Below are 27,537 nucleotides of genomic sequence, written 5' to 3'. Positions count from 1 at the left end.
GGGTGCATAAGATAAGATAGTTAAGTTATCGGCTTTAAATGGGTGTTTGGTAGCCTAGATAAAATATAAGTGTGGCCCGTATTAAATAGTCGGTCCGATCAAAGCAAGCACAAAATAGCTATCTCATTATGATAAATAAACAGGGGAAAAAGGGTGTGATTGTGTATCTATCTCTTCAAATTTATGTTCTTGAATTTAATAGCCCTCCCTCAAACCCTCCCCCCCCCCCCCCCCCCCTCTCTATTTCTAATTAGGGCTGGGTAAATATACCGAAAAAATGATATATCGATTGTATCGTATCAAAAAATATCGAAAATATCGAATTTTCGGTACGATACAATACCGTATCATAAGTTTTCTATATGATAACGATATGAATTTTATTATACCGCGGTATGCCATTTTTTATCGAATATACGATATATATCGATATTATAGGTATACCGAAATATATCGAAAATCAATACGTATTGAGTTATCGATGCATACCATTTATAATAATAACACGTATGGGGATGTGAACAATGTTTATTCCATTGTGTTGGAATTATATTTATTTTGCTTTTAATTTTCAGTTTTGAAATTATATTTTTCGGTATACAGGTATTCAAAATGGTATAAATTTCGGTATATCGTACCGAACTTCTGTACGATATATCGAAATTTCGATACGGTAACGGTATAGATATTATCCATACCAAAATTTTGATATACCAAAATTTGATACACCAAAACTTTCGATACGGTAACAATATAAAATTCTTTCATATCAATATTTTCGATACGATGACGATACAAAATTTTTGATACAATATACCGTATCGACCCAACACTAATTTAGACAATTATTAACATTCGTGTTTCATGCATGATGATTTAATGTCCAACATCACTACTACATTAATTTGATGCTAAGATGGTGGTTGAGAACGATCCACAGACTGATGGGCAGTCTGAAAGAACGATCCTGACTTTGGAAGATATGCTGAGAGCCGTAGTGCTCGATCGTGGAGGAAACTGGGAGCCAGTGCTACCGCTTATAGAGTTTGCTTACAACAACAGTTACCAGACAACTATAAACATGGCCTCGTATGAAACACTGTATGGAAAGAAATGTAGATCACCGCTTTACTGGGATGAAGTTGGTGAGAGAAAGATGCTTGGACCGGATTCTATAGAGGAGATGATAGCAATTGCCCGACAGATCCGTGAAAGAATCAAGGAAGCTCAAGATAGGCAAAAGTCTTACGCAGATATTCGCCGAACCGATTTGCAATTCAGGGCGGGAGACAAAGTTTTTCTGAAGGTATCCCCATCTAAAGGAATTACAAGATTCGGCGTCAAGGGCGAGCTAAGACCGCGTTTCATCGGACCCTATGAAATTCTAGAAGAAGTCGGTCTTATGGCGTACAGATTGGCACTCCCGCCGAGTTTCGGGAATGTGCACAATGCTTTTCATGTGTCACAATTGAGGAAATATGTGTTCGACCCGAAACACATAGTCCACCAAGAGGAAATGGTTTTGGAGCTAGACTTAAGCTATGAAGAGAAGCTAGAGACAATCTTGGACCGGAAGGTCAAGGAGTTGAGGAATAAATCTGTTGTAACGGTGAAAGTTCTATGGAAGCATCATGGTCACAAGGAAGCTACGTGAGAATTGGAAGATAAGATGAAGGAAAAGTACCCAGAGCTTTTTGAGTGACATAAGAAAATTTCGGGACGAAATTTTCGTTAAGGAGGGTAGAATGTAATACCCGCTTCTTTTATTACCCTTTTCCCTTATGTTTAAATGTCGAACTAGCGAATTTTCGCACTCTCGATTCGTGTTCTAAATAGAGCTCGTTATTCCTTTCGATGCTTATAGTTGTTGGTTCGCAATGAAATAAAAGCTAAAGTAAGAATTTAGCGAACACAACGACGTCAATAATATGTAAATGAAAGAGGAAAGACAAGAAGTCTTTTCCCAAGTATAAAGAAATTCGAATAGCATTTCATATACAATAAATGATCAACTAACTTCAAAAAAAATAATACATGGATCAAAGGCTTCAAATAAAGAAAACAAAGAAGAGAAAAGAGAAATCTTGATGGCACTTCAGGCCTCTCTCTCTGGCTGAAAGCACGGCCCGTCTTCGAGCAGTCCGTCTGGCCGAGGGGAGCAGGCCGAACCCAGAAACAGCACGGCAGCCCAGATCTGTCCACTTGCAAATGAGACAAGGAGAATTTTAAATTAGCTAGAGAACAAGAGATAAATGAGAACTTGCTTGTGGGTAAAAGACCAACCCTCCTTTATTCTTAGGAGACCAAAAATTTTCCCAAATGAGTAACTCAAGCTACCTGCAGCAGCTCCCACCCACCCAACAGCCTTGCCTCCCCTACGAGCTCCTGCAGCTTGCAAACAAAGAAAGTTATGAACTAAAGTACTAAGAGTAGGGGTGTGCATTCGGGTTTCGGTTCGGTTTTTTGCCAAAACCGAACCGAACCGAAAAACCGAATTTCATTGAAAACTAAAACCGAACCGAAACCGATTAACCGAAAAACCGAAATCCGAAAAACCGAAAACCGAACTACAAAAATCGTCAAAACCGAAAAATCAAAATTCTATAAGATTTTTAAAATCCTAAAAAAAGCTAAATCCAAAAAGAATAAAAAAAAAAACTGATTATCATCTACCAAGAACAACCAAAATCTGAAATAAAAAAAATTAACTTTCATTAATAACTAATCTAATCAACAATATTTTCCAAAATTTCAACAAAATAAGTACACATAAACATAAACAGTAAACTAATCAACAAAATCTTGCATAATTTTCGATAACAAAATTCTTAAATTTCCATAATATATTTCATTTACATAGCATTCTGCTATGCTAAACTAAGCTAGAGCCGGAGAGATTTAGCATCTAGGGATAGATGCCAGATCTGGAGTCGCGTCGCCTGCGTGGATGGTCGGATGGCGGATGTTACCGGCGAGGGCGTGAAGTTGAAGACGTGGGTGGAGGGGCGCCGACGTGGAGACTGGAGGCGACGGGCTAGACTCTGGAGCACGACTGGAGAATGGAGGCGATGGGGTGGAGAAGAGATGGAGGCGAGGTGACGGGGTGGAGAAGAGATGGGAGAAAAGGTGGAGAAGAGAAGGAGAATCTGGATTTCAGATTTTGGAGAGGATTCTGGAGAGGGAGGCGGAAAGCTAAAGGAGAGAAATTAGGGTTAGAGTATTTTAAGTATATATAGTACTATATATATATATATATATATATATATTAAAATAAAATTCGGTTTTTTGGTTTTTCGGTTTTTTCTTTCCTCCGAACCGAACCGAACCGAAAAACCGAAATTTTTAAAATTTTAAAACCGAACCGAACCGAAAAACCGAAAAAACCGAACCGAATTTCAAATTTTCGGTTTGGTTCGGTTCGGATATTCGGTTTTCGGTTATTTTGCTCACCCCTAACTAAGAGGGCACGTGAGAACAAGAAACTATGTAAACTGACAAAACAGTCAAAATACCATATGCTAGAAACTATGTAAACCGACTAAAATCTAATGATAAGCAACATTCTGTTTTGTTTTCCAATGTGATGAGACAATTTTTGACATTGTATTAGCTAAATTTGGCTTCTTGTCGTAGGATCTAAAATATGGAACTTCTTAAGCTACCAATTATACTGAACATGTTTGCAAAATAAAAACACCTTAAGTATGAATGGAGAAAACAAACCAAACGCTTATTGAAAAAATTGAGTTGTCCAATACACTCTTTAAAAGCTTCATTCAATGAAATACTCTCACAATTTCAGCAACAAATGCTCCACATTTCAATGCATCCATATAATAGATTTCAAATAATTTTTTGACAAATAAGAATTGGTTTGCAATGTAAGTGCAATGCAATTTTTTTAAAGATTTTATTAATTTGGTCTTCCCTAGATGAAGAAAAACTTTAGCATGCATGCAACTCAAGAGCAAAAACTATTTGATCAATATTGTTGCCCTAATTATATGTAGATAGAAGAAGTTGCTCCATGCTCTTGGAAGGAAGCCGTGAAACTTCCCATACACATGTTACCTTGGCATAGCCAACATCCTAGGCCAAAATGATGATGTTCCGACCAGTCTTTACTTGTATTTTATTTTGGATTAGTTATAGTTTATATCCCTAAACAATGTTTTCATATCTATCACAATATTTATGTTTAATCTTTCATACTTTTATAATATCTATCGCCATTAATATGCACATTGTATTATTCTACTACTCATTGTGTAACATAGACTACAGGCGCAGTCGAAAGTCGGTGAAAATTGCACGCATGCGTGCCACCTATTGTCAGATCCACGCAGGAGTGTGCACAACACGTGCATGAGGAATTCCAGTTTAGCAAAAAATAGTTTTAAATTAGGTTTGTGAATTAGAAAAATAATGTACTGATAAAAATGATTCCGTGATTGTTTTGTGGACATTGTACTAATATTTTGACTTTATATTAGTTCTACAAATTTACAATGTTTTTCACTTTTTTTCTTTTATAACTCGTACAATAAGATGTCAATCGCCAATTTTTGCTTAAACTTAAAGAAAATAGTTTGTAGATAGTGAGGATCTAAACTTTATTTGATGATGTTTTCCAAAAGCATAAACAATTATATGTATGTCTTATAAAGATGATATCAATATAAAATAATATTCTGTATGTATAAAAATAATATCAATAATATTCTACTTGTATAAAATGATATTTTAGCAAAACTGATATAGTACTATATTTCATCCATAAAATGTTATCACCCTAAATATGAGGTATCATTTAGGGTTTAGTTATCATTCTAAATGCACCCGTATAGGCAGTGTTTTAAAAATCGGACCGGATCGGTACTCAGTCCGGTCCGGTTCACCACTTAAAATCGCCGAGAGGTTGAGCATTTTTAAACTGGATGAACCGGCCGGTTCGACCGGAAATCGGGACCGGTTGAACTGGTTTTTTGAAATTTTCAGTTTTTTTTAAAAATATATATCCAATGGGATTGGAACCATAGACCTTATATATGTAAGTCCAACTCCATTACCACTACGGCACTACCCCACTTCAATTGGTTGTGGGATAACAATAACTTTAATTATTCTTATAATCAATGAATAAATTTTCATTTATTCTATGATTAATTATTATTTTTATAAAGTGATTAATTCATTATAATTAATTTTAAATAAAATATGTTAATTAAATTTGTTATTTAATAAACTTTAATAGTAATATATTACACTAAATTTCAATATTGTCATATATATAAATAATTAAACATAAGTTTTAATATTAGGTATATATTTATATTTATATTTATATTTCTCTAAAATTCAATTACACTTATCCTCAATTAAGTTTAATAATATTTTATTTTCACTAAATTATATAAAAATATATATGCATTTGATCAAAACTACATTTTATTATATAGGGGTGCGTTATATTGCTAACTATTTAAGTTGCTAACTCTGCTAATTCATTAATACAGTGTATTGAAAATGTCAACACAGTGACATCAAAATGTCAACACATAATATCGACACATTATATTGAAGTTCAACAAAATTATGTGTTGACATTTTAATATCATCGTGTTGACATTTTTAATACACCGCATTGATGAGTTAGCAAGTTAACAACTTAAATAAGTTAGCAATTGATCACACCTCTTATTAAATACTAATAAATTTGATATATTTATATTATATATGCTAGAGTAAAACAGTCCAATCAGTGGTTGGACCGATTAGACCAGTTGAACCGCGAACTAATAGCTTCATCGGTTTGCTTGCCGGACCGATTTTTAAAACATTGCGTATAGGTATATGTACATTTTGGCTAGTTATTTGTTTGTTATTAATAAGCAAAGAGACCTATGTGATATTATAACTTTTTTACAATAATTATCTTTTAAATTGAAATATTAATGACCTTTTAATTTGAAAAATATTAATAGTAATAAGTAAAGAAGACAGTGGTAAGATTATGAATTTGAGAAGATCACATTATAGAATAAGTTTGGTTTGTTTTATTGGGATGATTTTTGTGAACGCAACGCCTAAATAAAAATCAAAGTTCCCCCTTTGGCTTTTCCCTTTAGCTTAACCATTTGCCCAAAACCCTTGTATTTCTCCTTGTGACCTAAGCGCGCGCGTTCATGGAGGACGACGACGAGTTCGGAGATCTCTACACAGATGTCCTCCGCCCCCTCCAACAATCTGCCGCAGGGAAGGCGCCGCCCCCGATCGATCCCCACATCGACAGCGACGATGAGGAGATTCTCTACGGAGCTTCGGATTCGACCACGGCGAAGCTCAATCCTAATTTGAATCCCTCTAGGAATTCGGACGCCTTGAATTTGGAAAAAACCATTCTTCAACCTAGGAAAATTGGTTTGAATTCGGATTCGTGCCAAAGGATTGATGGATTAGTTGAAAAGGGGGGTGATAGTTCGGGGTTTGAGGCTAGGGTTTTGGAGAAGGGGCGTGGCAAGGTTTCGGATGATGATGATGATGATATTGATATAATTGTGGAAGAAAGGGAGGATAAGGACGGGGATTTGATGGAGAATGATCCTAACTTAACGAACAATGACGTGAAGATGTATGCTACTGCAGTTGAAGAGGGAAATAGTATGAATTTGTTGAATGATGCTGGTGAAATCGGTTCGCAGCAGATGATCCCAGGGCTTTCGGGAGGGTTGCAGAATCCCGGGGCTACGAATATTGAGGATGAGTGGGACAGTGAAGAGAGTGATGATGATCTGCAGATAGTGCTCAACGACACCCACCACGGGCCAATGGGGATGGAAAGGATGCCGGGAGTGATTGACGAGGATGATGAAGATGGAGAGCCTTTGGTGATTGTCGCGGATAATGGGGACCCTCATCACCAGGCGCCGAGGACTGTGGACGAGCAAGAGTGGGGCGGTGAGGAAGGAGGATCTGGAGCCGACAGGGAGAAGGATTTAGGAGACGCCACAAAGGCAAGTGGAGGAGGAGGTGTGGCTGCTCCCGCAGCTGCACAGCCAAAGGTTGCGTACAGCAATCATGCATACCATCACCCATTCTCTTCACAGTTCAAGGTCAGCATCTTGTTTGATGAGCGCATACAATGTAATTTGCATTCTAGTTGGAACCGTAGTGCTTTTGTAGTGAATCTATACATATTAGTGATGCTGAAGATGATCAGCAATATTGTGGATGAGCTCTTGTCTCATAGTGATGGGATACTAAACAACACTGATCTTAAACTTTCGCTTATTAATAAAGTTACATATTTTCTTCATATATCTTTTTCTTTTTTTGAATTTTATCTCATTTATTATGCTGTTGGGACTCTGATTTCTGCTGTTAATTGAGACATACACATGTCAGTTGTTGAGACTATATTATTTGGTTGCTCTTTTCGACTGCATCCACATATTGATGGAGATGTTAATGGAGGACAATACCTCTTGGACACTTCTCTTTCTGGGCAAATCTATCAGTAGATAAGCGCATTTCTCCTTCCAAATAGACTTGTAAGATGAACTGAAAAAAAGTGTTACCATGCAAAATGCAGGGACGTGATGTTTATATACCTATATATATATATATATATATACAGGGTTGCGTTAAGGATAACTAGCCAGTCTATTTTGGCATTTCATGCACGATGGTGCTTGCTCTTCCAGAACCTGTCTTCTTAACCAATAAAGATATACACAACTCAATTGCAAGCATTCTTTATTTTCTGTCTTATTTGCATAAGAAACAAATTAGCCTTTATTAATTAACAAGGAATTTAGTATGAATGGATGATGAATCATAAGTTAGATCAGTATTGAATTAAAATGGTACTATTCCAGAGTCTGTTAGTATTAGATACAAAGAAACCCTTGAAGTCTCTATGGTCTAGAATCCTATGCAACCATAGATTTACCCTATCTCACACTTCATTTCTTCTATGCACCTGTCCTGAGAATACTGGAAATTCTCATTTTCTGTTCTATCCAAAGAGGCCAACACAAAGTCGGGACTGTGACCCATAAGATTATGCCTCTTTTACTCATGAATCCAACAAAGCATGCGATAGAAAAGAAAAAAGGCAGTCTGTTTCGACCGACACAATACCCAACTCCTTCATACTTATTGAATAATAATATTATAACATCTGGCTACTAGAGCATGCTGGGTCCATGTCTTTGCACAAAACTGTACTTTATCTCAAGTTCAAGCTGTTTAACTATGTGATGTGCAAAAGGTTGAGTAAAGAAGTAGTTATTTCATGATAGCGTAGTTATTTATCTATTAAGAGATTGCACATTTGCACCTCAAATTGGATTTTCTTTTTGATTGCTGTCGAGCTTCTGTGGTAGACAAGCAAGCTACTGTGGCATCTTGTTCATCCTCATCTTTGCTTCAACGAATTCAAATCTCAGCTTGGTGAATGTATATCAATTTAAATATCTATATCTAACTATCTTTCTATCTATATGCTCCCTTCGTCCCATGCTACTTGCTCCATATTCGATTTTGGCCCGTCCCAACTACTTGCTCCATTTCTTTTTTTTTTTTTTTGCAAAAACTTGATTCTCTCCTTCTCTCACCTACTTTATTCTCTTTCATAATTTATTCTCTCTCCACTTAACCTTTAAACATCAATTTCTTAAATCTCGTGCCCGGAAGAAATGCCTCAAGTAGCATGAGAAGAAGGAGTATATAATTTATATTTATATAATAACATATCAATGAACCTTGTAACTCAAAGCTTGTTAGAGGTTCTACAATGGAAAACAATTCTAGCAATTATTCTCTGCTCATATAGAAATTCACTTAGTAAATTAAATTAGCTCGCTCCTAGGTGTATGCAATATGATTGCCTAGTTTACTTAGGAAATACTGCCTTACATGTTGATGTTGGCATAGTAACATGAATGATTTGGACATGCATTTATTAAATTGTGTTTTTTTATATCAATATTTCTGTTGCTCTTCCTATTGTAATTCTTGTCATTACTGGAATGTTGGATTATTAACCATTAACCATTTTACATGTCTTTCTCTCTATGGGAACTGCTTAGTATGTGAGACCTGGTGCAGCACCATTACCTCCAGCAGCTCCTGGAGGAATCCCAGGTCACGTTCGTCCACCCATCAACATGGGGCCTCCAGCGGGACGTGGAAGAGGTGATTGGAGACCTGCAGGAATGAAAGGGACCTTGCCTCAGAAAGGGTTCCATCCTCCAGCTTGGGGAGTTAATTCAGCAGGTCGTGGTTATGGAAGTGGATTGGATTTCACTCTTCCTTCACACAAGTAAGATTATAGTCTTGGAAGCTTTCTGTCAATAGCGCTATTAGATATCCAGTCTATAAATATACTCCCTCTGTCCCCAAAAAATTTCTTCTTTTGCAGTCTGTCTCACAACATTAGTCCACTTTCTATTTTAGAAACATTTTCACCACACATTACACTATCAATGAGTGGGTCCCACTATTCACAAACATTACTTCAACTACTTTTCACATTCTCTCTCATACTTTACCAATTTTGCATAAAACCCGTGCCGTCACCAAAGTCCCTAATTTTAGGGCGTGGAGGGAGTATTACTGAATGCTGATCATGCAATAATATCGGATCAGGGATAAGGGAAAACATGGAAGATAATGTGATAATCCTAATTTTAGTTACATAATTTGAAAGCGACAATTCTATCATAGCTGTAAAAGGTGCAGTCCTTGGCTGTTGCAAGGTGTGTAACATAGAAGACGCACTAAGTGCGAAAATGCCTTTGGTGAAATTCAACCTAATCTTAAATAGTAACAGGGAACTGAATGCTTTATTAGGTCCTCTTTAGATGGATAGTATTAGTACCAATCTCCTGTTGATTCATGCTGGATATGTAATAATGATGCCTCCTGGATATCTTCATATTCTCAGGACAATTTTCGAAGTTGATATTGATAGTTTTGAAGAAAAGCCATGGAAACTTCCTGGTGTAGATGTGTCTGACTTTTTCAACTTTGGTTTGAATGAGGATAGTTGGAGAGAGTACTGCAAACAACTGGTAATTAGCTTCTCAAGTTTGTTGGTTATTTTAAGATAGTTGCAGCTAAAGTGAATTTGATATCTGTAGGAACAACTAAGGCTTGAGATGACTATGCAAAGCAAAATTCGTGTTTATGAAAGTGGAAGGGCAGAACAGGTAATGGTGTAATTTTTTCATTTTGAAGTAGTTTTTTTGTCTGATACAGGTGTGTGTAGTAAGATTTTGGCTATAGTTCAAAATAATGTTGTGGATTCTGTGATGTTATATGTTCTTGAGTGTATCTGTAACAAGTCCTGTTCGGTGTTCAAAATCTAGGATTATGATCCAGATCTTCCGCCAGAGCTTGCAGCTGCAGTTGGTATCCAAGATAATACATCATCTCTAAAAGCAAGTCATGGAAAGGTTGATGATGGTCCGACTGACTTAGCAAGAGCAGCTGCACGTGAACGGCCTTCTCTTGTATGTGGTTTTTGCTTTATGCTCACTCTAAGTTACACATTTTCCTTTTTGGGATGTCCCACTCTAAATGACACATTTCTAAATATGTAAACACCACTCTCTCTACTTTTTCCCTCTCTTACTTTATTCTCTCTACTTTACTCACAAAACAACACTACATAAAATCTCATGCCGAATTAGAAATGCTCCACTTAGAGTGGGACGGAGGGAGTAGTTTATACTAGCAATAGAACCTTGATCTTTCTTGTTATTTCTGTAATTGGATCCTTATATTTACTCGGTGATTCTATTGGTTCCTTTTATTTATTGTGTTCTCAAACTACCATTTTGTTTAATTGGTTTGGGTCCTTACACTTTGTGGTATATCATCATTAAATCCAACTACAGATACACATCTCATTAGCTTTTTTTCTTAATCAGCCTGTTGGCAGACCTATTCCAGTAGAAACTGGTTCTGGTGATCGTCTTCCATCAATTGATACAAGGCGCCCAAGAATGCATGATATTGATACTATTATTGAGGTGAGCAGTTGTTATCCTCTACACATAGCTGCCAATTATCTTGCTACTACTGTGTCTGTGCAACACCATAAGTCAACAGTGCCACAGAACTGATTGAGCTCCTGTAAAACAGATCGCCTGCCAGAGTCCCATGGATGGTGATGATACATCAGAGCAGCTGGATAGTGGTGATACTGCAAGAAAGGATCATGTTCGTGGAGGTGATGAAGCTGATAGTCTTCAACAGGATGATGCAGACCATATGGATAGCTATTCACCTGCATGTACTGATAATAAAAGAGAATTTGCATCAAGAAGACCACATCCGAAGAACACTGTCAATAATGATGGTATTGCAAAAGAGGATGTTTCACATCTTCCTTCAGAAAATTCGCATTCTGATCGGGAAAATATCGTCCTGCGAGAGGAGAGGTACATAAATATTTCTATAACCAATTTCAGATAGGTTTGTAATTTGTGTTGCTTCTCATAACTCTGGCTGATTATGGTTCTTGTATTAAGCTTGCCTGCAATTGATTTAGTATGAAGAGTTCCTGAAATTGTTAGCACTAGTATTCACTGTTTGCTTTATTTTAGGAGGATACTGAAAAACTGTTTTGCATACAATAAGACTTATTGTGGCTACTTATCTGGGTTTCATTTACAAAAAAACAAATAGTTAGACCAGCCAGATTGACCATCGCAAAAAAGTTAAAGTATGCTCCCGGATTGTAGACTATAGTTTATCCAAAAAGAATGAGCCTGAGAAAGTGCATGTACGATGCCAATGCCTGATTCTAAATCAAATGACTTGCACCAGTTGTCTTTTACTTAATCCATAAATTATAATGATTTCAGGGATAATGATGCTTCAGTGGTGGATGATAAAAGCTTTAATATGGAGGGACAGGAAATGGCTTCAGATGCATCGGAGAGGGGTAAACGTGAAGAAGGTATTTTAAATTCCACAAAGAAACAAAAGCTAAGTTTACCCGTAGGACAACCACATGAGTATGATGATGGGAAAGACTCAAAGGCTGCAAGGAGTAATGACAGCAAAATAAGATCAGGAAGCAGTGAACATCTTCATAGTTCAGATGATGTTGACGATGATGCCCTTCAGGATAGGCACCCTCTTCGACCAGGTAACATCAGGAGAGAAGTAGGAGACGAGGACTATGCTCATAGGAAAGATCACTATGATAGAGACGAAGCTGGAAAGCAGAACATGGTGGGTAAAGGGAGAGAAGATTCTTTTTCACGTAGAAGTGGTGGGGATGCTAACTCATCACTTCATCGGCATGCAAAAGCTGACAGTGCTGACTGGAGGAAGGGTAGTGATATATCCGAAGGAACCTGGAATCGGAGAGATGAGGATCATCGTGGCAGAAGAACAAGACTTGAAGACCAGAGAAAGAGGGACCATGGTCGTGAAATCAGCTCCAGAGATCGCGATAAGCTTAGAGAAAAAGATACGACTGAGAAAGACGAACATCACCTACCAAGAAATCGGCTGGATAATGGCAGTTGGAGGGGAACTAATCATGAATTGGATTCCATAGGATCTAGAGAAAGAGATAGGGATGATCATCTTAAAGGTCGGAGTGAAAGAGTAGATGACCATGACCTTCATAGCACCAGAAGAAAAGAAGAGTCACATGTCAGACAGACGAATGCTGAAAAAGATGATATTTCTCAAAATCACAGGAGTAGTAGTACGCGGAGGAAAAGAGAGAGAGATGATGGCTCTGATCTGCTCAAAAGAGATGAGCAAGGTAGATCAAAGGATGATGAGGTGCATTTTGCTCGTCAAAAAGAAGGGGTACCGTCTCAAAGGGAGAGAAGTGAAAGGCCAAGAGAGCGTGATGATTGGCATAGAACTAAGCAAGATGACCTTTTGTCGAAGAGAGAAAGAGAAGAAACACGGCCAGTGACAAGGAGTGGGAGGGCTGCTGAAGATAAAACATGGCCAAGTCATTCAAGAGGGAATGATGACTATAAACTATCCAGCAGAGATTACCATCCTAAGAATGTAGGTCGGCATAGTGATCAACTCAAGCAGAGGGATCGAATTGAAAATGAGAGTTTTTCACAGCGTAGGAGCCACGACGATGTTTATGCTCGTGGAAATCAACTAAGCGTTGATGAGAAAAGAACAAGGTACGACAAGACTAGCAATCGGGATGATCGTGCTGCCTATGGTTCTGATACTTCTAGGGCACATGAATACAAAAGGAAAGAAGCTGGTCGAAAGAGTAGAGAATCAGAGAGTGGAGATCAAAGCTCCTTCATACCTTCGAAGAGGAATCAGGATGCAGATGGCGGCCGGCTAAATGAGAAGGTATGTGTTTCTTTGAGCCAACCACGTCAAAATTCATTGAAATATCATATGATCATAAGTCAATTTACACCAAGATTTTATGTTGGCTGTTTTCCTCTGATCATGATGACTGGTGGAAAAGGAGAGCAAAAATGTTTCGTGATTAGTGACTTGGTTTACTATTGCTGGTGTCCATTTGCAAAACTTTGTTATTTTGTTTGTACATATGTAACTTTCTATGATTTAGAGAAACCCGAAACCCAGTTCTGTATGCTACAATTGATTGTTTGACAACATCTGTGTTAATTACTAAAAACCTCTGTAAATTGTGTAAAGATCACCCTTTCTCAGGGAATAGATCAACTTTCTTAAATAAAGGCTAGAGTAGAGTGTCTATCCACCCTTGCCGAGGCCATAAAAAAAGTTCTGAATGTGCTACTATCAAGTTGATATATTTTCTGGAAGAAGAATTCTTTTCGGAATCTCAGTTAGAGAACAGTTTACCATCCTCCTAGATATTAGATATCGCATTGTATGCTTATGACACCATCCTTTCCTTTCTTGCTTTCTTCTGATATCCCATCTAATAAGGATTCATGAACCCAGACTCGTTGCTGGTCTTTACTCAGCATCGTCCTTTACTATTGTTAAGTAGGAAACTCATAATCTGTACTTGATTCATGCTAACTAATAAAAATCAGCTAGCGATGGCCTGGTTTTGATTGTTATGGTCGGCAGTGGCAAGGCTTATTACCAATATTGGAATCGATATATATGTACCAACGTGTCTGACATAGCACTACTGTTTTTGCAATTGGTTCATGCGTGCAGGCAAACTTGAGAGGCAGAACTGAGCAGCAAAGTGGTCATGGTCCTGCAAATCACCAATCATCTCGAAAGCAGAAAGAAGAGGCTTCAACCGACGAAGAACAACCTGACTCAAAGAGGGGTCGATCCAAATTGGAACGGTGGACTAGCCATAAGGAGAGGGATTTTGGCATAACCCCCACTGCATCTTCTTTGAAGAAAAGAGATCGAGACACACACAACAGTAGTGTGACTCCTGAAGACCCTCCCGGAAAGATAGAAGACAAACCACATCCGCCTGCTGTGGAGAACAAAGAAGATGGTCCAGAAATGAATAAAGCAGGGACTGTTGAGGACAAACACTTGGATACTGTTGCCAAGTTGAAGAAACGAAGCGAGCGTTTCAAGCTTCCCATGCCTATTGATAAAGACGCAGTTGCAGCGAAGGAGATGGAGAGTGGGCCTCGGAGCCAAGCTGAGATACGGGCCGAGTCAGAGATCAAATCGGAGCGACCAGCACGAAAGAGAAGGTGGACCAGCAATTAGTAGTGAAGGATACTGTCGTTTTGTGGTTGAAGAACCCTATATATTATGTTGTCGGATATTTGAGGCATCTTGCATTCTATGATTTAAATTGCGGCGGCCATAAACTGTTGTAGTTTTTGTAGCACTCGAGATTACTTTGTATATATGTAGAGATCAGATGGGCTGTAACAGTTTTCAACATTATTTATCTTTTTAACACACCACCATATACAGTGTATTATCATTATTATTTCATAATGAGGATTTTGGTTAGTCTGCACAAGGGTTTTGCCCTTATATATATACTTGTACATGATTTAGAAAGCATTGTTATATGTGTATACAGTCCGAGCACGGGATCCCTAAGTATCATTGAAGTTGTTCCGACAGTGCTGTTTGATGTGGCGCAATGGGAGCTCACGGGGCATGGAAACTTCTCTACTTCCTCAGCTGTGGAGCTGATCCGAGATAAACAACCCTGAATGCATATCTGTAAACAAATATGAAGGCCTTACACCAACAATTTCAGTGTTTCTTCGGAGACAATGGAAGAATATTTCTTTGGCCTCGAAGTGTCGATGCTGCAACAACCTATTTATTCAAGGTGATGTTGCCCATGCAATTTGGTGCAACTATAGGAGATGGTTCCTGGGAGCCCCACAGTCCGAACAATCCGACAACAAATTGGTACATGACTTGGGTTCTTGTTGACTGGCTTTCCACACACCCAATACACATATCAGCCTCCCAATCCCTTGCTTGATCATGTGGGTGCATTCGGATAGAAAGGAACATTTGCGTCCATTTGGAGACCACCTTCCGCTTGTGCCATGTGGTGTGGTGCAGTTACGCAACCTTGTCTTGTCAGGTACCATAAATCCATCAAACGGCCATATCTAGCCTCTAGGGAAGTGGAATATTTTTTCCAATTTTTTTCGATATCTTGCAAAAAAAATGTACATTGATACAAAAGACGTCCCGTTGTCACACCCAGCCCACAGCGCACCATGAGGCCTGGGTGTGGTCCATCAGCAAGGGAAGGGCTCCCAACAGCGAGCACGCTCGTTCCAGCAGAAACCCCGCAATGGTGTGCCGATGTGTTGTTGAGTTCAAGTTTCAAACTCAGCTTTGAAATCATTGCTACTAATGTATTTAGGTCATATTTTCGTAGCTAAGAGCATTCCCAATGGAGGTGGCGAATTCTCGGCGATAAATCGCCGGTTATCGCCGAATTATCGCCGGCCATTGTGGCGAAGTCGGCGATAATTCGGCGATAATGTTGCCGTTGCTTCGCCGAGTGGCGTTCTAACGCCGGATTATCGCCGAGCGATCGCCGGCCACTGTGGCGACGCTCGGCGATAATCGGCGATAATTAAAATTTTTTTTTTTTTTTTTTGAACCCAACGGCTATTTTACATTCCACCCCTATAAATATTTCCTCCACTTCCTCCATTCATCACCCACAATCTTCATTCTCTCCATTTTCAATCTCTTCTCCCAATCTTCAATTTTCATCAAAATTATGAGCTTTTGGAAGAAAAGTTCCCGATCGGGTAAGGATAAGGGTAAGGGGAAAGAGTCGAGTTCACAAATTCCCAACACGGATGAAGCAAACGAGCAGTGGATGCAGTCGTTGTTGGCGATGGGTTCTCCTCCCGGCCAACTTCCATACGGGGGTCCGTCTCCTTTGCAGACTCCTCCGGCGCGGAGACTTTCTCCGTACTTCAACTCTGCCGGCAGAATGCCCTTTCCAGCCGACGATGTGTATCGGCCCCAGTTCGACACCCCCGGATCAACCCCAGGCGACCAAGAATCTCAGGCCGCGACACTGAGCGCGGAGGACTTCGAGGTGGAAGAAACGCCCACCGAGCCGCCTTCTAGGAGCGGGAGGGGGAAGGCGCCGGCGTCGTCGGCTGCGACTGATACGGGTTCCGATGAGAGGCCGAAGCGGGTAAGGACTACTTACACTCTGCAAGAGTCCGAGCTGATAGCCGACTGCTGGGCGGACACGTCACAGGACGCGGAGCGCAGCAACTACCAGACTGAGATCATATTCTGGGAGCGGATTGCCGCGAAGTACAGGAGCCACAAGACTGCCTCAATGAAGGACCATGGCAGCGAGGCGATCCGTCGGCATTGGGAGCGCCTCATGAGGGACTGCGGGCACTTCAACGGTATTTATTCTAACTTGATGACTCACATGACGAGTGGCCAGAACGAGCACATGGTCCGAGATGAGGCCATCCGGATGTATAGTAGCCAGTACTTGTCGACGAAGGGCTTCAAGTATTGGAACATCTACGATAAGCTGAAGGATCTCCCCAAATTCCGGACGGGAATGCACGACGCGCTGCACGGGAAATCGGTGCGCTCGCGACTTAGCGTTTCGGAGAGCGAGGGGAGCGCGGCCCACATCGACTTGAGTGGGGATGGTCCGCACGAGCGCCCGGAGGGAGTGAAGAAGGCGAAGGGGAGGCGGAAGGGGAAGGGCGCAACGTCGGAAGTCGCGTCGGAATCCGTCATCGACTTAGAAAAAGCCACTTATTCGAGCAATGTCGCCAATCTGACCCAGATGTACACGCTGTACTTCACCGGCGGCGGGACCCCTGAAGAAAAGGCGGCCCTCTGGAAATGCATCCAACACCTGCAGAGTACGCTGGGGCTCGATCCCGACGCCCCTCCGGCCCCTCCGTCTTAGATTTTTTTTTTTTAAATCTTTGTTTATTTGCGTTTTTTATTTGTAGTTTTTTTTTTCTCGTTGTATTATATTTTCCAATGATTAATACAACGATGAATTGTTCATTATTAGTCTATTTATTAAATACATTTGTAGGGAAAATTAAATAATATAAAAAATAATGATGTAAAAATGAAATGTTGAGTTAGGGAGAAATAAGGGAGAAATAAGGGAGAAACCAATGTAGCACTTGGCTAAAAACTGGGGATAAATTTTGGTGCTGATGTGGCGCTGATGTGGCAGGAGTTAGGGAGAAATAAGGGAGTTTTTAGGGAACTCCATTGGGAGTGCTCTAAAATTATTTATATCTTGAAAAGGGAAAATAAGTGGTTTAAACAAATGAATCCATACCCATCCTTTGCTCTGCTTCCTGTTTTACAAAGCAAAATAAGAGAAAACAATAGAAGATATACAAAAAAAAAATGAAATGAGAAAAATTTGCAAATGTTGAGACTCAGATTCGCCTTTTATCAGACACAAGGGCAAAACCCGGCATGGCTGCGAAAACCAGTGGCCAATTGAGAATGAATCTCACAGACACACCGATCCCGCCTCGCCAAGATACGAGCTCGCTAGGAATCTGATTTTTATATTAAAGAATCATCACAGCCTCGTTTTGAATTCCAGCAACATCATCATCATCATCATCATCAAGGAAAGGGTTGTTCTAGAAATATAGATCGATTGGACTTCATCGGCTGATAATTAGCACAGAAAGGGGCAACCACCCTTAAGAATCCCAACCTCTCTGCGCAAATTCGGCAGCCTCGGACTTAAACTAATGAGATTTTAGGGTTACTACTCACCTCTCCCGCTTATTTATACTCCAAATTTTCCTCTTTCTTCTCCTTTTATATAGCGTGCTCTTTTCTTTTTTTCCTCATTTTATATCGAAAAATAAAAATATACTCGATTACTCATTCCATCGATAATAGTAAATGACTTACTCTTTCAAAAAAAATAATAAACAAACTAAAAAAAAAAAGTACTCCGTGTAATATTTACTGTGAGACAAAGAAAATAGATGTTTTTCATGTGTATTCCATGTGGCTGTTCGGTTTATTAGATAAAATAATTACACGAGATGTATTCTACGATTGGATTGTAAAATTATTTTAGTTCAGGAGGTGATTATGAGTAATTATCACTTGATTATCCAATATTGAATTGTGACATCTAGTCTTATGAACCAAATATAATACTACTACTTACTACTATTCCCTCCGTTCCATAGTAATGGAGGCATTTCTTTCCGGTATAGAGATTAAGAAAACATGTGTTAAGTGGGTTAAGCAAAGGAAGAATAAAGTAGGAAATGAAAAAGGCAGAGAGATAAATAGAGAATAAAGAAAGAGAGAGTAAAAGTAAATGAGAAGAAATGTGTTGACTTTTAGGGAAATGACTCCACTACTATGGAATGTACCAAAATGTCAAAATGACTCTACTACTATGGAACGGAGGAAGTACTTTTTAATCCCTGGATATTATAATCTTGCAAATTGAACAAACCCCATATATATTGTCAAGTGAAGCCGCACTCAGTAACAAGTTATAGTCGATATTATGTCAAACGTTCGGAAATGGATTCGTTATCGGGACATTCATGCTTTACAATTGTTGCGCGTTACAATTATACAACTGTATTTTAACTAATCAAATTAAGTTCAACTGTTTGGACTAAGAATTTTTAAATCGGAGAGGATCACCTACGGCAAACCCTAATCCATCTTTTAATAGATACACACATACATAATAAATGATGGTGGAGTCCATCACTCATGTATGTGTGTATGTGTGTATGTATTAGGAATTTGATTAAGGTTTGCCGTAAGTGATCGCTACCATTTTCCGGAGAGCAACTAGTTTTTAAGAATAAGTTAAATCTGGATTTTAGTTTTATGTATTTTTTATGTTAAAATATAAACAAGTCGGCATGGGACGTTACGCAATGCCAGAGGAACGAAATCGTGTGGACTTAGTTCACTGTTGAAGTTCAAATTAGTAGGAGTATTATTCATATACAATTTCTTCCCAAGTTTTGTCGACATAATTTATCGGCTGTAATTTCAGTGATTTTCACTTTTTAGAAGCTGCAAAACAAATTTTGAAAGGAAACATTATTTCAATCAAATAATCAATTCTATTGTATGGAATGCAAGTTAGTTTAAAGATTTAAAGGCAAGAGGAAGTGTTGAATAAAGTACACATCTTTTCTCTTGTTTAAGACCATGAATGTTAATAATTACATTTGTTTTGTGTTTCAAGACCATCATCAATAGTATTTCACTTAACAATCTGAGATTTGTGAGTGTTTTGTTAACCTTGAAGCATCAGCACTGCAGCAAAAAATAGGCTCTGAGCACTAACTCTGAATGCATTAGTAGTAGCTGAAGAAGTTTGTTTATTGGAGACAGCAGCAGCCGGCGGCGAGGCCGTCTTTGCCACCGCAGGCAGTGGTGGATCAACCACATCCTTGGGGCTGAGCTGAGGTGGTTCAGCCACTGCTTCTTGTGGGAACATCATACCTGGCTGGACCGGCATTATAACGTATGCAGATCCTTCGTTTACACAAGTCGATCCTGCCACAACACATATTTTTGGTTGTTTCCACTACTAGTAAGTAGTAACATAAAGGGGAAGTGAATAAACAACTACTTACTGGAAAACAGACTTGCAGTGTAGGGATACTCTGTTAAGAAACCATCAACTTGTAGCGCGGTCATGGTGGCGAGCTCAACGTACGGATCAGACAGATAATCGAGGGCCAAGTTTTGATATTCGTTCCTCAGAATCCCAACATACACTGAGATGTTAGCAGCATGGAAGGCTGGGATGGTCTCGGTGAAGTTTGCAATGAAGCTGTTTTCGGCTACCATGATGGAATTTCTGCGCAAGTGAACTGCGTCCGCGTGTTCCTTCACCTCCTTCACTGCTTGATCCGCTACACTACCTATCGCGTCCTTGATGTACAACACTCTTTCATAAGCTGGGACGTTTCTGAAATGATCCAGCACCGAGGTGTCATCTGATTCGACTAGAACCTTTTGGAGTGTCTGCTTATCGAACTTCGAGTTGCTGAGTGCTGAGGAGACTGTGCCCACAATGTCAAGACTCTTCTTTCCAGCAAGAAATGCAGCATTCTGAGGGAACAAATATGTGAGAAAAATGTACGCGATAAGCAAAAGATTTTCTTGAGGGTAAGGCTAAAAAAATTCACCCTTATGGATATGAATACGCCTTTTACTGTCGCTGCCTTGGCAAGTTCCAAGAACTCAGCGAGGGTCATAAGCTTGCCGTTGTTCTTGACTGCAGGATTTCTAGGTAGTTCGGGGAAGAAGCTCTCAATTGTGGCTGAAAAATATGGAAATTCTCATTGTAAACAGGTTGATGGAGAACAAACACTCTCCTTAACAATACGCTTGCTTACGCTTGAGTGTTTGAATTTCGTTCCACGTTAGATCAAAGGAGAAAACACCATCTGCTGATTGAATCTCTTTAATGTTCGTAGACCTGTCAATGAAAACAGCTGCTGCGGTAGTTGTTTTCATAAGGTCAGCTCTGTCGGAGCAGAAGGCAACTCCATCTTTAGACATTTGAACCGAGCAATCAAGTACATCAGCTCCATCCGCTACTGCTTTATTGTAGGCAAGATCAGTCGAACCGGGGTAATCTCCACTGGCACCGTTATGGGATATGATCAACGCTGTGGTATAAAGGAACACATACATCATACTAATACATATTAGCTTCATGAAAGGAAAGAATCCGAGCTATATTTCTTCTTACTAGGTACTGCCCTGGGAGCCTTCTTATCCAGATTGATGCATGCTGTGATGAGCAAAGGAAGATTATATGAGAAAATGAGTGCAAACGCAGAAAAGAGTTAAATAGTCTCACCAATTGCTTCTGAAGCAGTTGAAGGAAACTCGGACAAGACACCATCCACAGAAAATTCAGGATTCTGAGTGAACTCTAGGTACTCTTGCACAGGATCATAGCTGAAATTGTAGCTCCATAATCTGTCATTTGCAAAGCTAGAAGCGTACACGGAAAGGCCTGCTTTATGAGCGTCTTGCACGAGGGTTGTTGCTGGCTGCAACATCTTGTTCTTGTCAACAGGCCAAATATATTCTTTTGGCACAACAATCCCTGATGCAAATGATTTGATCATGGCCAGATCTTTAATCAGGGAACCATATGGTTTTTTGGTCGTTGGCTCGACGTCATCTAGTCCTAAGAATGTCAAGATGAGCTTTGTTTTAGACTTGGCTGCCTTGGCTCCCATAGACTTCAAGAAACCTATCTCCGGAGACGAAAGGAACTCTGGCAACCGTGGCAATTCAGTTTCGAGATATGATGCAGCACTGATCTTGTGGTCACTATAGAACATTTCATTCTGCAAACAACATTTAGTTAGTAACATATTCTCTCAAACAGAGAAATCAAAGAGAAGAGAGGGACCTCAATGTGCAACCAAACTCTTGCCGGTGTCTTATTCCTGTCTTCGAACAGTTGAAATGGTGCAACCAGTGGAGCACCGTCGTATACACCAGACCTGCTGAAAATGTTTTGGCGCGCTGTGGAAAGGAAGCAAGAAGATAAGATAAAAAAAACTAGCTATGTTTTAGCAAGTTTGGTGGTAGACTTACTTGTGACATTCTCAAATAAGACATTGGCAGGGTAGTCCAGACCAAAATATCCGTGGACTTCTTGTCCGTATATTTTGTACGTCTTAAGTCCTTTCAGGTCAAATTCCTCAATATTTGTTGTGTTCATAAGATTTATTTGTGCAACGCAGTAGCCAACGTTGTCCTTGGAGAAATGGACATTGCAATACTGGATTGTTCCAGGCATGCTAATGTCAAGAGAAAAGTCATAAGCACTCAGGGTTGAACTAGGGAAGAATCCCGAGTATCCGCCTAGTGCAACAACCTCCGGCTCACCACCTGCATTTCGTTCGCCTCATTTCAAAACCCGAAATCGACTAAAAACTAGTATATGAGAATTGAGCCATCCTACCACTCAGAGTCATGAATTTCTTTTGCTTTTCAACAACCGGTAGCTTAGCGCCATCTTTAACTTCTATTGTTAGAAACAGTAAGATACACAAAAGCAAATGGCCAACCATTTCTCCCTAAAAACTGCATTGCCACATATAAAATTGGCATCAATATAAGAATGCAAATTCTGTAAAAAACAACAATTTAACACGATTAGTAATAATGTGATTGAATTAAATGTATTACTGATCTAACGATGTATATAATTTGCATGATTAAGGAAGGATGCCTATATAGAAGAACTAAAAGGCTTGAATTGAATCACCGGTTTACAACATATGGGCAGCATTCCGGATGCATGTCTAATAAAGCAACCTTCGATACTAATTGGAGAGAGAAAATTATCGATGAATTATAAAAAGTTCCATGATACTTACAGTGGTCTTAAAACTTAAACGGAGAAAAGTGGCATTCCCTGTTGGGGAAAAAAAGAAAATTAAAAAAAAAAGTATAAAGTGGAGGTGTGAAAAATTGTGACAGCGTGGGAAGGAAAAGGATTCCCGTACCGAAAAATGGGAGAAGAGAATGCAAAATGCGCATTAATAGCTTTCACAAATTCTTCGGATTATTAGCTCCTCCATGCATCACTAATTTATTTTATGTGGCACTCCTGTTTCTTTTTTTTTTATTTTAAATATGTAACTGGAAAGAAATACAAGAGTTAATGTCTCTATTATTTAGAGTTCATATGTATGTACTTAAATTTGGACAACAATAAATTATCAAAATTCAATCAAAAATATAATAAAAGGGAATATTGATATTTAAGAACACATGGCATTACGGACTGACGTAGAAAAAAATTGAAAAGACAATATATGTTTTTAATTTTATTTTATTATAAAATATATTTTTTAATTTATTCATAAATATTTTTATATAAGATGTGTTTGGTTTCCATGGCAAGTTTTGACCAATTAAAAATTTTAACTGATTAGAAATTCTGATTGCATGTTTGGTTAACTTGATTACTCCTATTTTTTAATGCTTAGGACATACTAAGAAACCAAACAATATTAAATTAATTGCATAAAATCGAAAAAATTTTATGACCACCATCTTGACGTGGCAACTGGCCCTAGCAAAGTACGGGTCAATCGGCCTATGTCAATATGGTACTCCTTCCGTCCCGCTTAAAATGACACATTTTCCTTTTTAGTTTGTCCCAACTAAGATGACACATTTCCTTATTTGGTAACTTTCTCTCTCCAATTAATACACTCAACCACTTTTTCTCACTCCTATTAAAAAATTCATCTTTCTTTATCTCACTACTTTAATACTTACACTCACCTTCTCTCTCTTCAAATATTTTCGTTTTAATCAGTCTATTAAAATTATGAACTTCTAAATTTAAATAAAAAATTTATGTCGTGAGAGTTATTATCTACTATCAATATTTCAATAACTTTTTTTTTAATTTTTTATATTTAAGAATTGAGGGAACATCTTTTTTGGTTCACGAACTTTGCCAAAGTATCATTTTAGGTCCGTGAACTTTGAAAATATCATTTGAGGTCCATCAACTATGGGTTAATATCATTTGAAGTACTTTTTACTATTTCCAAATTTTTTCGGACGAAAATACCCTCAATACCTTAAAGGCTACATATTTTTAATAAATTTATCATATACTCATATTTTTTATAAATATCTTTACAATATATTTTTTGACGAATTTTCTAAATATAATTTGACCTTCAATATTACTCAGTCCGTCCACGAAGAATAGACAACATTTGCTATTTTTGGTTGTCCACAAAAAATAGACCATGTTTAAAAAAGGAAAGTTTTCAGCAACTTCTCTCTTGCTTTTTTTCCCTTCTCTCTTATTAATAATATGGACCTCACATTCTACTAACACTACTTTTCTCTTACTTTTTCACATTCTCTCTTATTTTACCAATTCCACATTAAAACATGTGTCATTCACTATGTGTCCTATTTTTCGTGGACGGAGGGAGTATCCCTTAATTTTGTGACATGTAAGTAAAATTGTTTCTTCCGTTTTTTATATTAAAGAATTTTAAAATTGAATAAAGAATTTTTTTTAATAATAAAAAATTGAATAAAGATTTTTTCTTGCATGTCACAAAATTAAGTGATAATATTAAAGGTCAAATTATATTTAGAAAATTCATCAAAAATATATAGTAAAGATATTTATAAAAAAATATGAGTATATGATAAGTTTATTAAAAATATATACCCTTAAAGATATTGAGGGTATTTTCGTCCAGAAAAACTTGAAAATAGTAAAAAGGTACTTCAATTGATATTAACTCATAGTTGGCAGACCTCAAATGATATTTTCAAAGTTCACGGACCTAAAATGATACTTTGGCAAAGTTTGTGGATCAAAAAAGATGTTCCCTCTTAAGAATTTTATGTAACTTTATTTTGTATGAAGTAGAGAGAATAAAAGTAAGAAAGATGAGAATAGATTAAATGTGTTTTATTTTTAGTAATTAATCATCTTAGTGAAAACAAATCAAAAAAGAAAGTGTGTTATCTTTAGTGGAACGGATGAAGTACTAATAATGTCGACCCCACAATTCAGTTAAACTAAATTTTCTTTCATTCTTATTTTCGTAAATTTGGTTTCATTGATCCATAATTCAAATTACCACCATTGGTTCCCAAATTATTAAAATTTCCAAAATTATTAACAATAGTCAGATATATCCTACCTATCCAAACATTCCAAATTTTGCACCGTATCACCCCAATTTTATTTAAATCAAGATATTCAATAACCTCGAAATTTGTCCAAATTGAAAGATTTGATCCCGCACATTTGAGAAAAAATTGGCAAAAAAAATTAAATGTGTAGTATTTATATTGTTCAAGTTATTTTCTATTTTTCACTTCTAATTCGTAACTTGGTTTGTTAATTTTCTATTATTTGTACTATATTTATTGTTATGACATTGGATGGAATAATGCATCAACCGAGAATTACGCCTACTATTGTGTTTTGGTAGCGGAAAACAGGCAGCAAGTAGTAGAGCAGTAACCACAAAAAGAAAATACTACAAATTGAGCTCCACCCCTTTTTTTTTGTTGAAACTTGAAACAATGTCACTCTACATTTGTTAGATAGGGCTCAACTAATTTTTAGCTAATAACCCAGCAAAATCATCCAAATTCTTGTATGACTTCCCACCAACCTTCATCGCATCCCTCGCAGCCTTGCTCAGCGCCACGGCACGAGCCCGCTTCTCCGACCACCCGTCGCTCGCAACTTCCCCTAAAAACCGCACCAGCTCGTCCGACCCGAGCACGGTCGTCGGCCCCTCGCACACTCGGATCGCCACCCCCAACTGCTCCACCAACAACGTTGCGTTCAAATACTGATCAGCCCCCATCGGCCACGCCAGCATGGGCACTCCCGCCACGACACTCTCGAGAGTCGAGTTCCATCCGCAGTGCGTCAGGAACGCCCTAATAGCCCTATGCCCCAGTATCACCACCTGCGGGGCCCACCCCTTGATGACGAGGCCCCTCCCTGCCACCCGCGCCTCGAATCCCTCGGGGACGGAGCCGTAGGCCCCGGCCCCGTCCCCGTGCCCCACCGTGGCGCCCTTGACCGACAGAATGAACCTGACTCCGCTCTTCTCTAAACCCGAGGTCAACTCTGACATCTGCTCGTTGGTCAACACAGCCTGACTACCGAAACAAACATACACCACGCTGTCGTCTTGACACGTGGCGAGCCAGGAGCAGACCTCGGTGGCAACGACGGAGCTGGACCCGCCCCGGTCCGTGACGCGGTCGGTTGGCAAGAGAGGCCCAACGGCCCAAACGTTAAACTTTTTATGGGCCAAATAATCCAAGTGGGCCCCCTCGATCTGTTCAAACGAATTGAAAATCAAGCCCTGGCCCAGGAAATTGGCCAAGTAGGAATCCTTGATAAATTCCGAATCTGGGTCTCCCTTGACGTAGCTGCGGAAAACGGGGGAGAGCTGCCACCAGGGGTAAATAGGGGAATAGGGGATATGGGGAAAGCCCACGGGATCGGCGTGGGGCATTTGGTGCCAGAGGGAGTGGAGGAAGGAGATGGCGAAGGCGCCGGAGGGGAAGAAGGCGAAGGAGGGGATGGAGAGGGCGGAGGCGAGGTGGGAGGACCAGCCGAGGAACATGTCGAAGATGAGGGAGGAAGGAGGGGAGGGGTGGGAGTGGAACCAGCGGAGGAGGGGGGCGCGGAGGGCGGAGAGGGCGCACATCATGTGGCGGAAGGAGGAGGCGGGGAGATCGAGGGTGTTCTCGACGCCGGAGGGGATGGAGGGGTGAGGGGGGAAGGGGAGGATGAGAGGGGAGATGGAGTGAGGGTGGGAGGAGAGGAGGGGGGTGAGGAGAGGGAGGTTTTTGGGGGTAACCAGGATGGTGATGGTGAGGCCGCGGGAGGCTAGGTGGGCGGTTAGATCTAGGAGAGGGAGCATGTGACCCTGGGCGGGGTAAGGGAAGACCAGCACGTGACCGACCATTGTTTTGTTTGCTCACTCTGTGTTTGTGTGGGTTTATAACAATGGGGGTATTAATATAAATACAGACTAATTTTACCATTTATGTCAATTATACAAAATCTAAAATGGAATATTTTTAATCACCGTTAATAATATGAATTCCACCATTCATTAACAATATTTTTACTTTTTTTTTCTCTCTTATTTAATTAATTTTATTTTGTTCTCTCTCTTATTTAATTAATTACACATTAAAATTTTGCCAAATACAAATTCCTCTATTTTAGAGTATTTAGCTTTCATTGTAGACATTTAGTACTGACTCACTTTCTTTTTTTATTTGTCTCAATCAAGATAACTTATTACTTAAAATAGAAATCTATTTATTTTTACTTTATTCACACTCTTCACTTAACACACAAAATAAATTGCCTAAAATCTCGTACAGTCTAAGAAAATGGTCATCTTCCTTGGAATGAAGGGAGTACTAATTTGACATATGCCCAACCACGTGGGGTAGTTTTTCAGTGTCACTGTGTCAGCGTCATAGTACTGTATAAGTTTCTTTTCATCAAATCTCATAAAGTGAATTGCAATATTGCTA

The 27,537-nt window shown here is 39.1% G+C and overlaps 2 protein-coding genes, 1 long non-coding RNA gene and 1 pseudogene across 4 annotated transcripts; 1 reads left to right on the top strand and 3 right to left on the bottom strand.

Annotated features, from left to right (window-relative positions):
* Positions 1–1,947: 1,947 nt before the first annotated feature.
* Positions 1,948–3,191, bottom strand: LOC148926569 (uncharacterized). Of its 2 annotated transcripts, none has more exons than XR_016130217.1 (2): positions 2,284–3,191; positions 1,948–2,201 (listed from the first exon to the last, which is right to left on the bottom strand). It is a non-coding gene; the product is annotated as an uncharacterized LOC148926569 (long non-coding RNA). The 2 variants fall into 2 exon arrangements; XR_016130218.1 differs by having other exon boundaries at positions 2,338–3,191.
* Positions 3,192–6,099: 2,908 nt separating this feature from the next.
* LOC125187319 (FIP1[V]-like protein) lies at positions 6,100–14,971 on the top strand. Its single transcript, XM_048083885.2, has 9 exons — positions 6,100–7,112; positions 9,093–9,325; positions 9,950–10,076; positions 10,146–10,214; positions 10,374–10,517; positions 10,938–11,039; positions 11,152–11,450; positions 11,877–13,359; positions 14,170–14,971. Exons 1-9 carry the CDS (start codon positions 6,186–6,188, stop codon positions 14,689–14,691), a joined length of 3,906 nt encoding a protein of 1,301 aa, XP_047939842.1. The 5' UTR covers positions 6,100–6,185; the 3' UTR covers positions 14,692–14,971.
* Positions 14,972–19,598: 4,627 nt separating this feature from the next.
* LOC125186099 (glycerophosphodiester phosphodiesterase GDPDL6-like) lies at positions 19,599–22,954 on the bottom strand. The gene is made up of 10 exons (XM_048082416.2): positions 22,845–22,954; positions 22,427–22,548; positions 22,057–22,353; positions 21,869–21,984; positions 21,305–21,803; positions 21,194–21,235; positions 20,835–21,110; positions 20,625–20,758; positions 20,067–20,547; positions 19,599–19,986 (listed from the first exon to the last, which is right to left on the bottom strand). The coding sequence occupies exons 2-10, from the start codon at positions 22,533–22,535 to the stop codon at positions 19,724–19,726; spliced, it is 2,217 nt and encodes a 738-aa protein (XP_047938373.1). The 5' UTR covers positions 22,536–22,548; positions 22,845–22,954; the 3' UTR covers positions 19,599–19,723.
* A 2,526-nt stretch (positions 22,955–25,480) lies between these two features.
* Positions 25,481–27,002, bottom strand: LOC125187211 (UDP-glycosyltransferase 89B2 pseudogene; annotated as a pseudogene).
* Positions 27,003–27,537: the final 535 nt, after the last annotated feature.

The sequence above is a fragment of the Salvia hispanica genome, chromosome 5, assembly GCF_029641045.1.
Source record: "Salvia hispanica isolate PSC_SH4W2 chromosome 5, Shi_PSC_v1, whole genome shotgun sequence".
Lineage (NCBI taxonomy): Eukaryota > Viridiplantae > Streptophyta > Magnoliopsida > Lamiales > Lamiaceae > Salvia > Salvia hispanica.
Note: the sequence above shows the minus strand (reverse complement) of the source record. Positions and strands in the feature narration are given on the sequence as shown.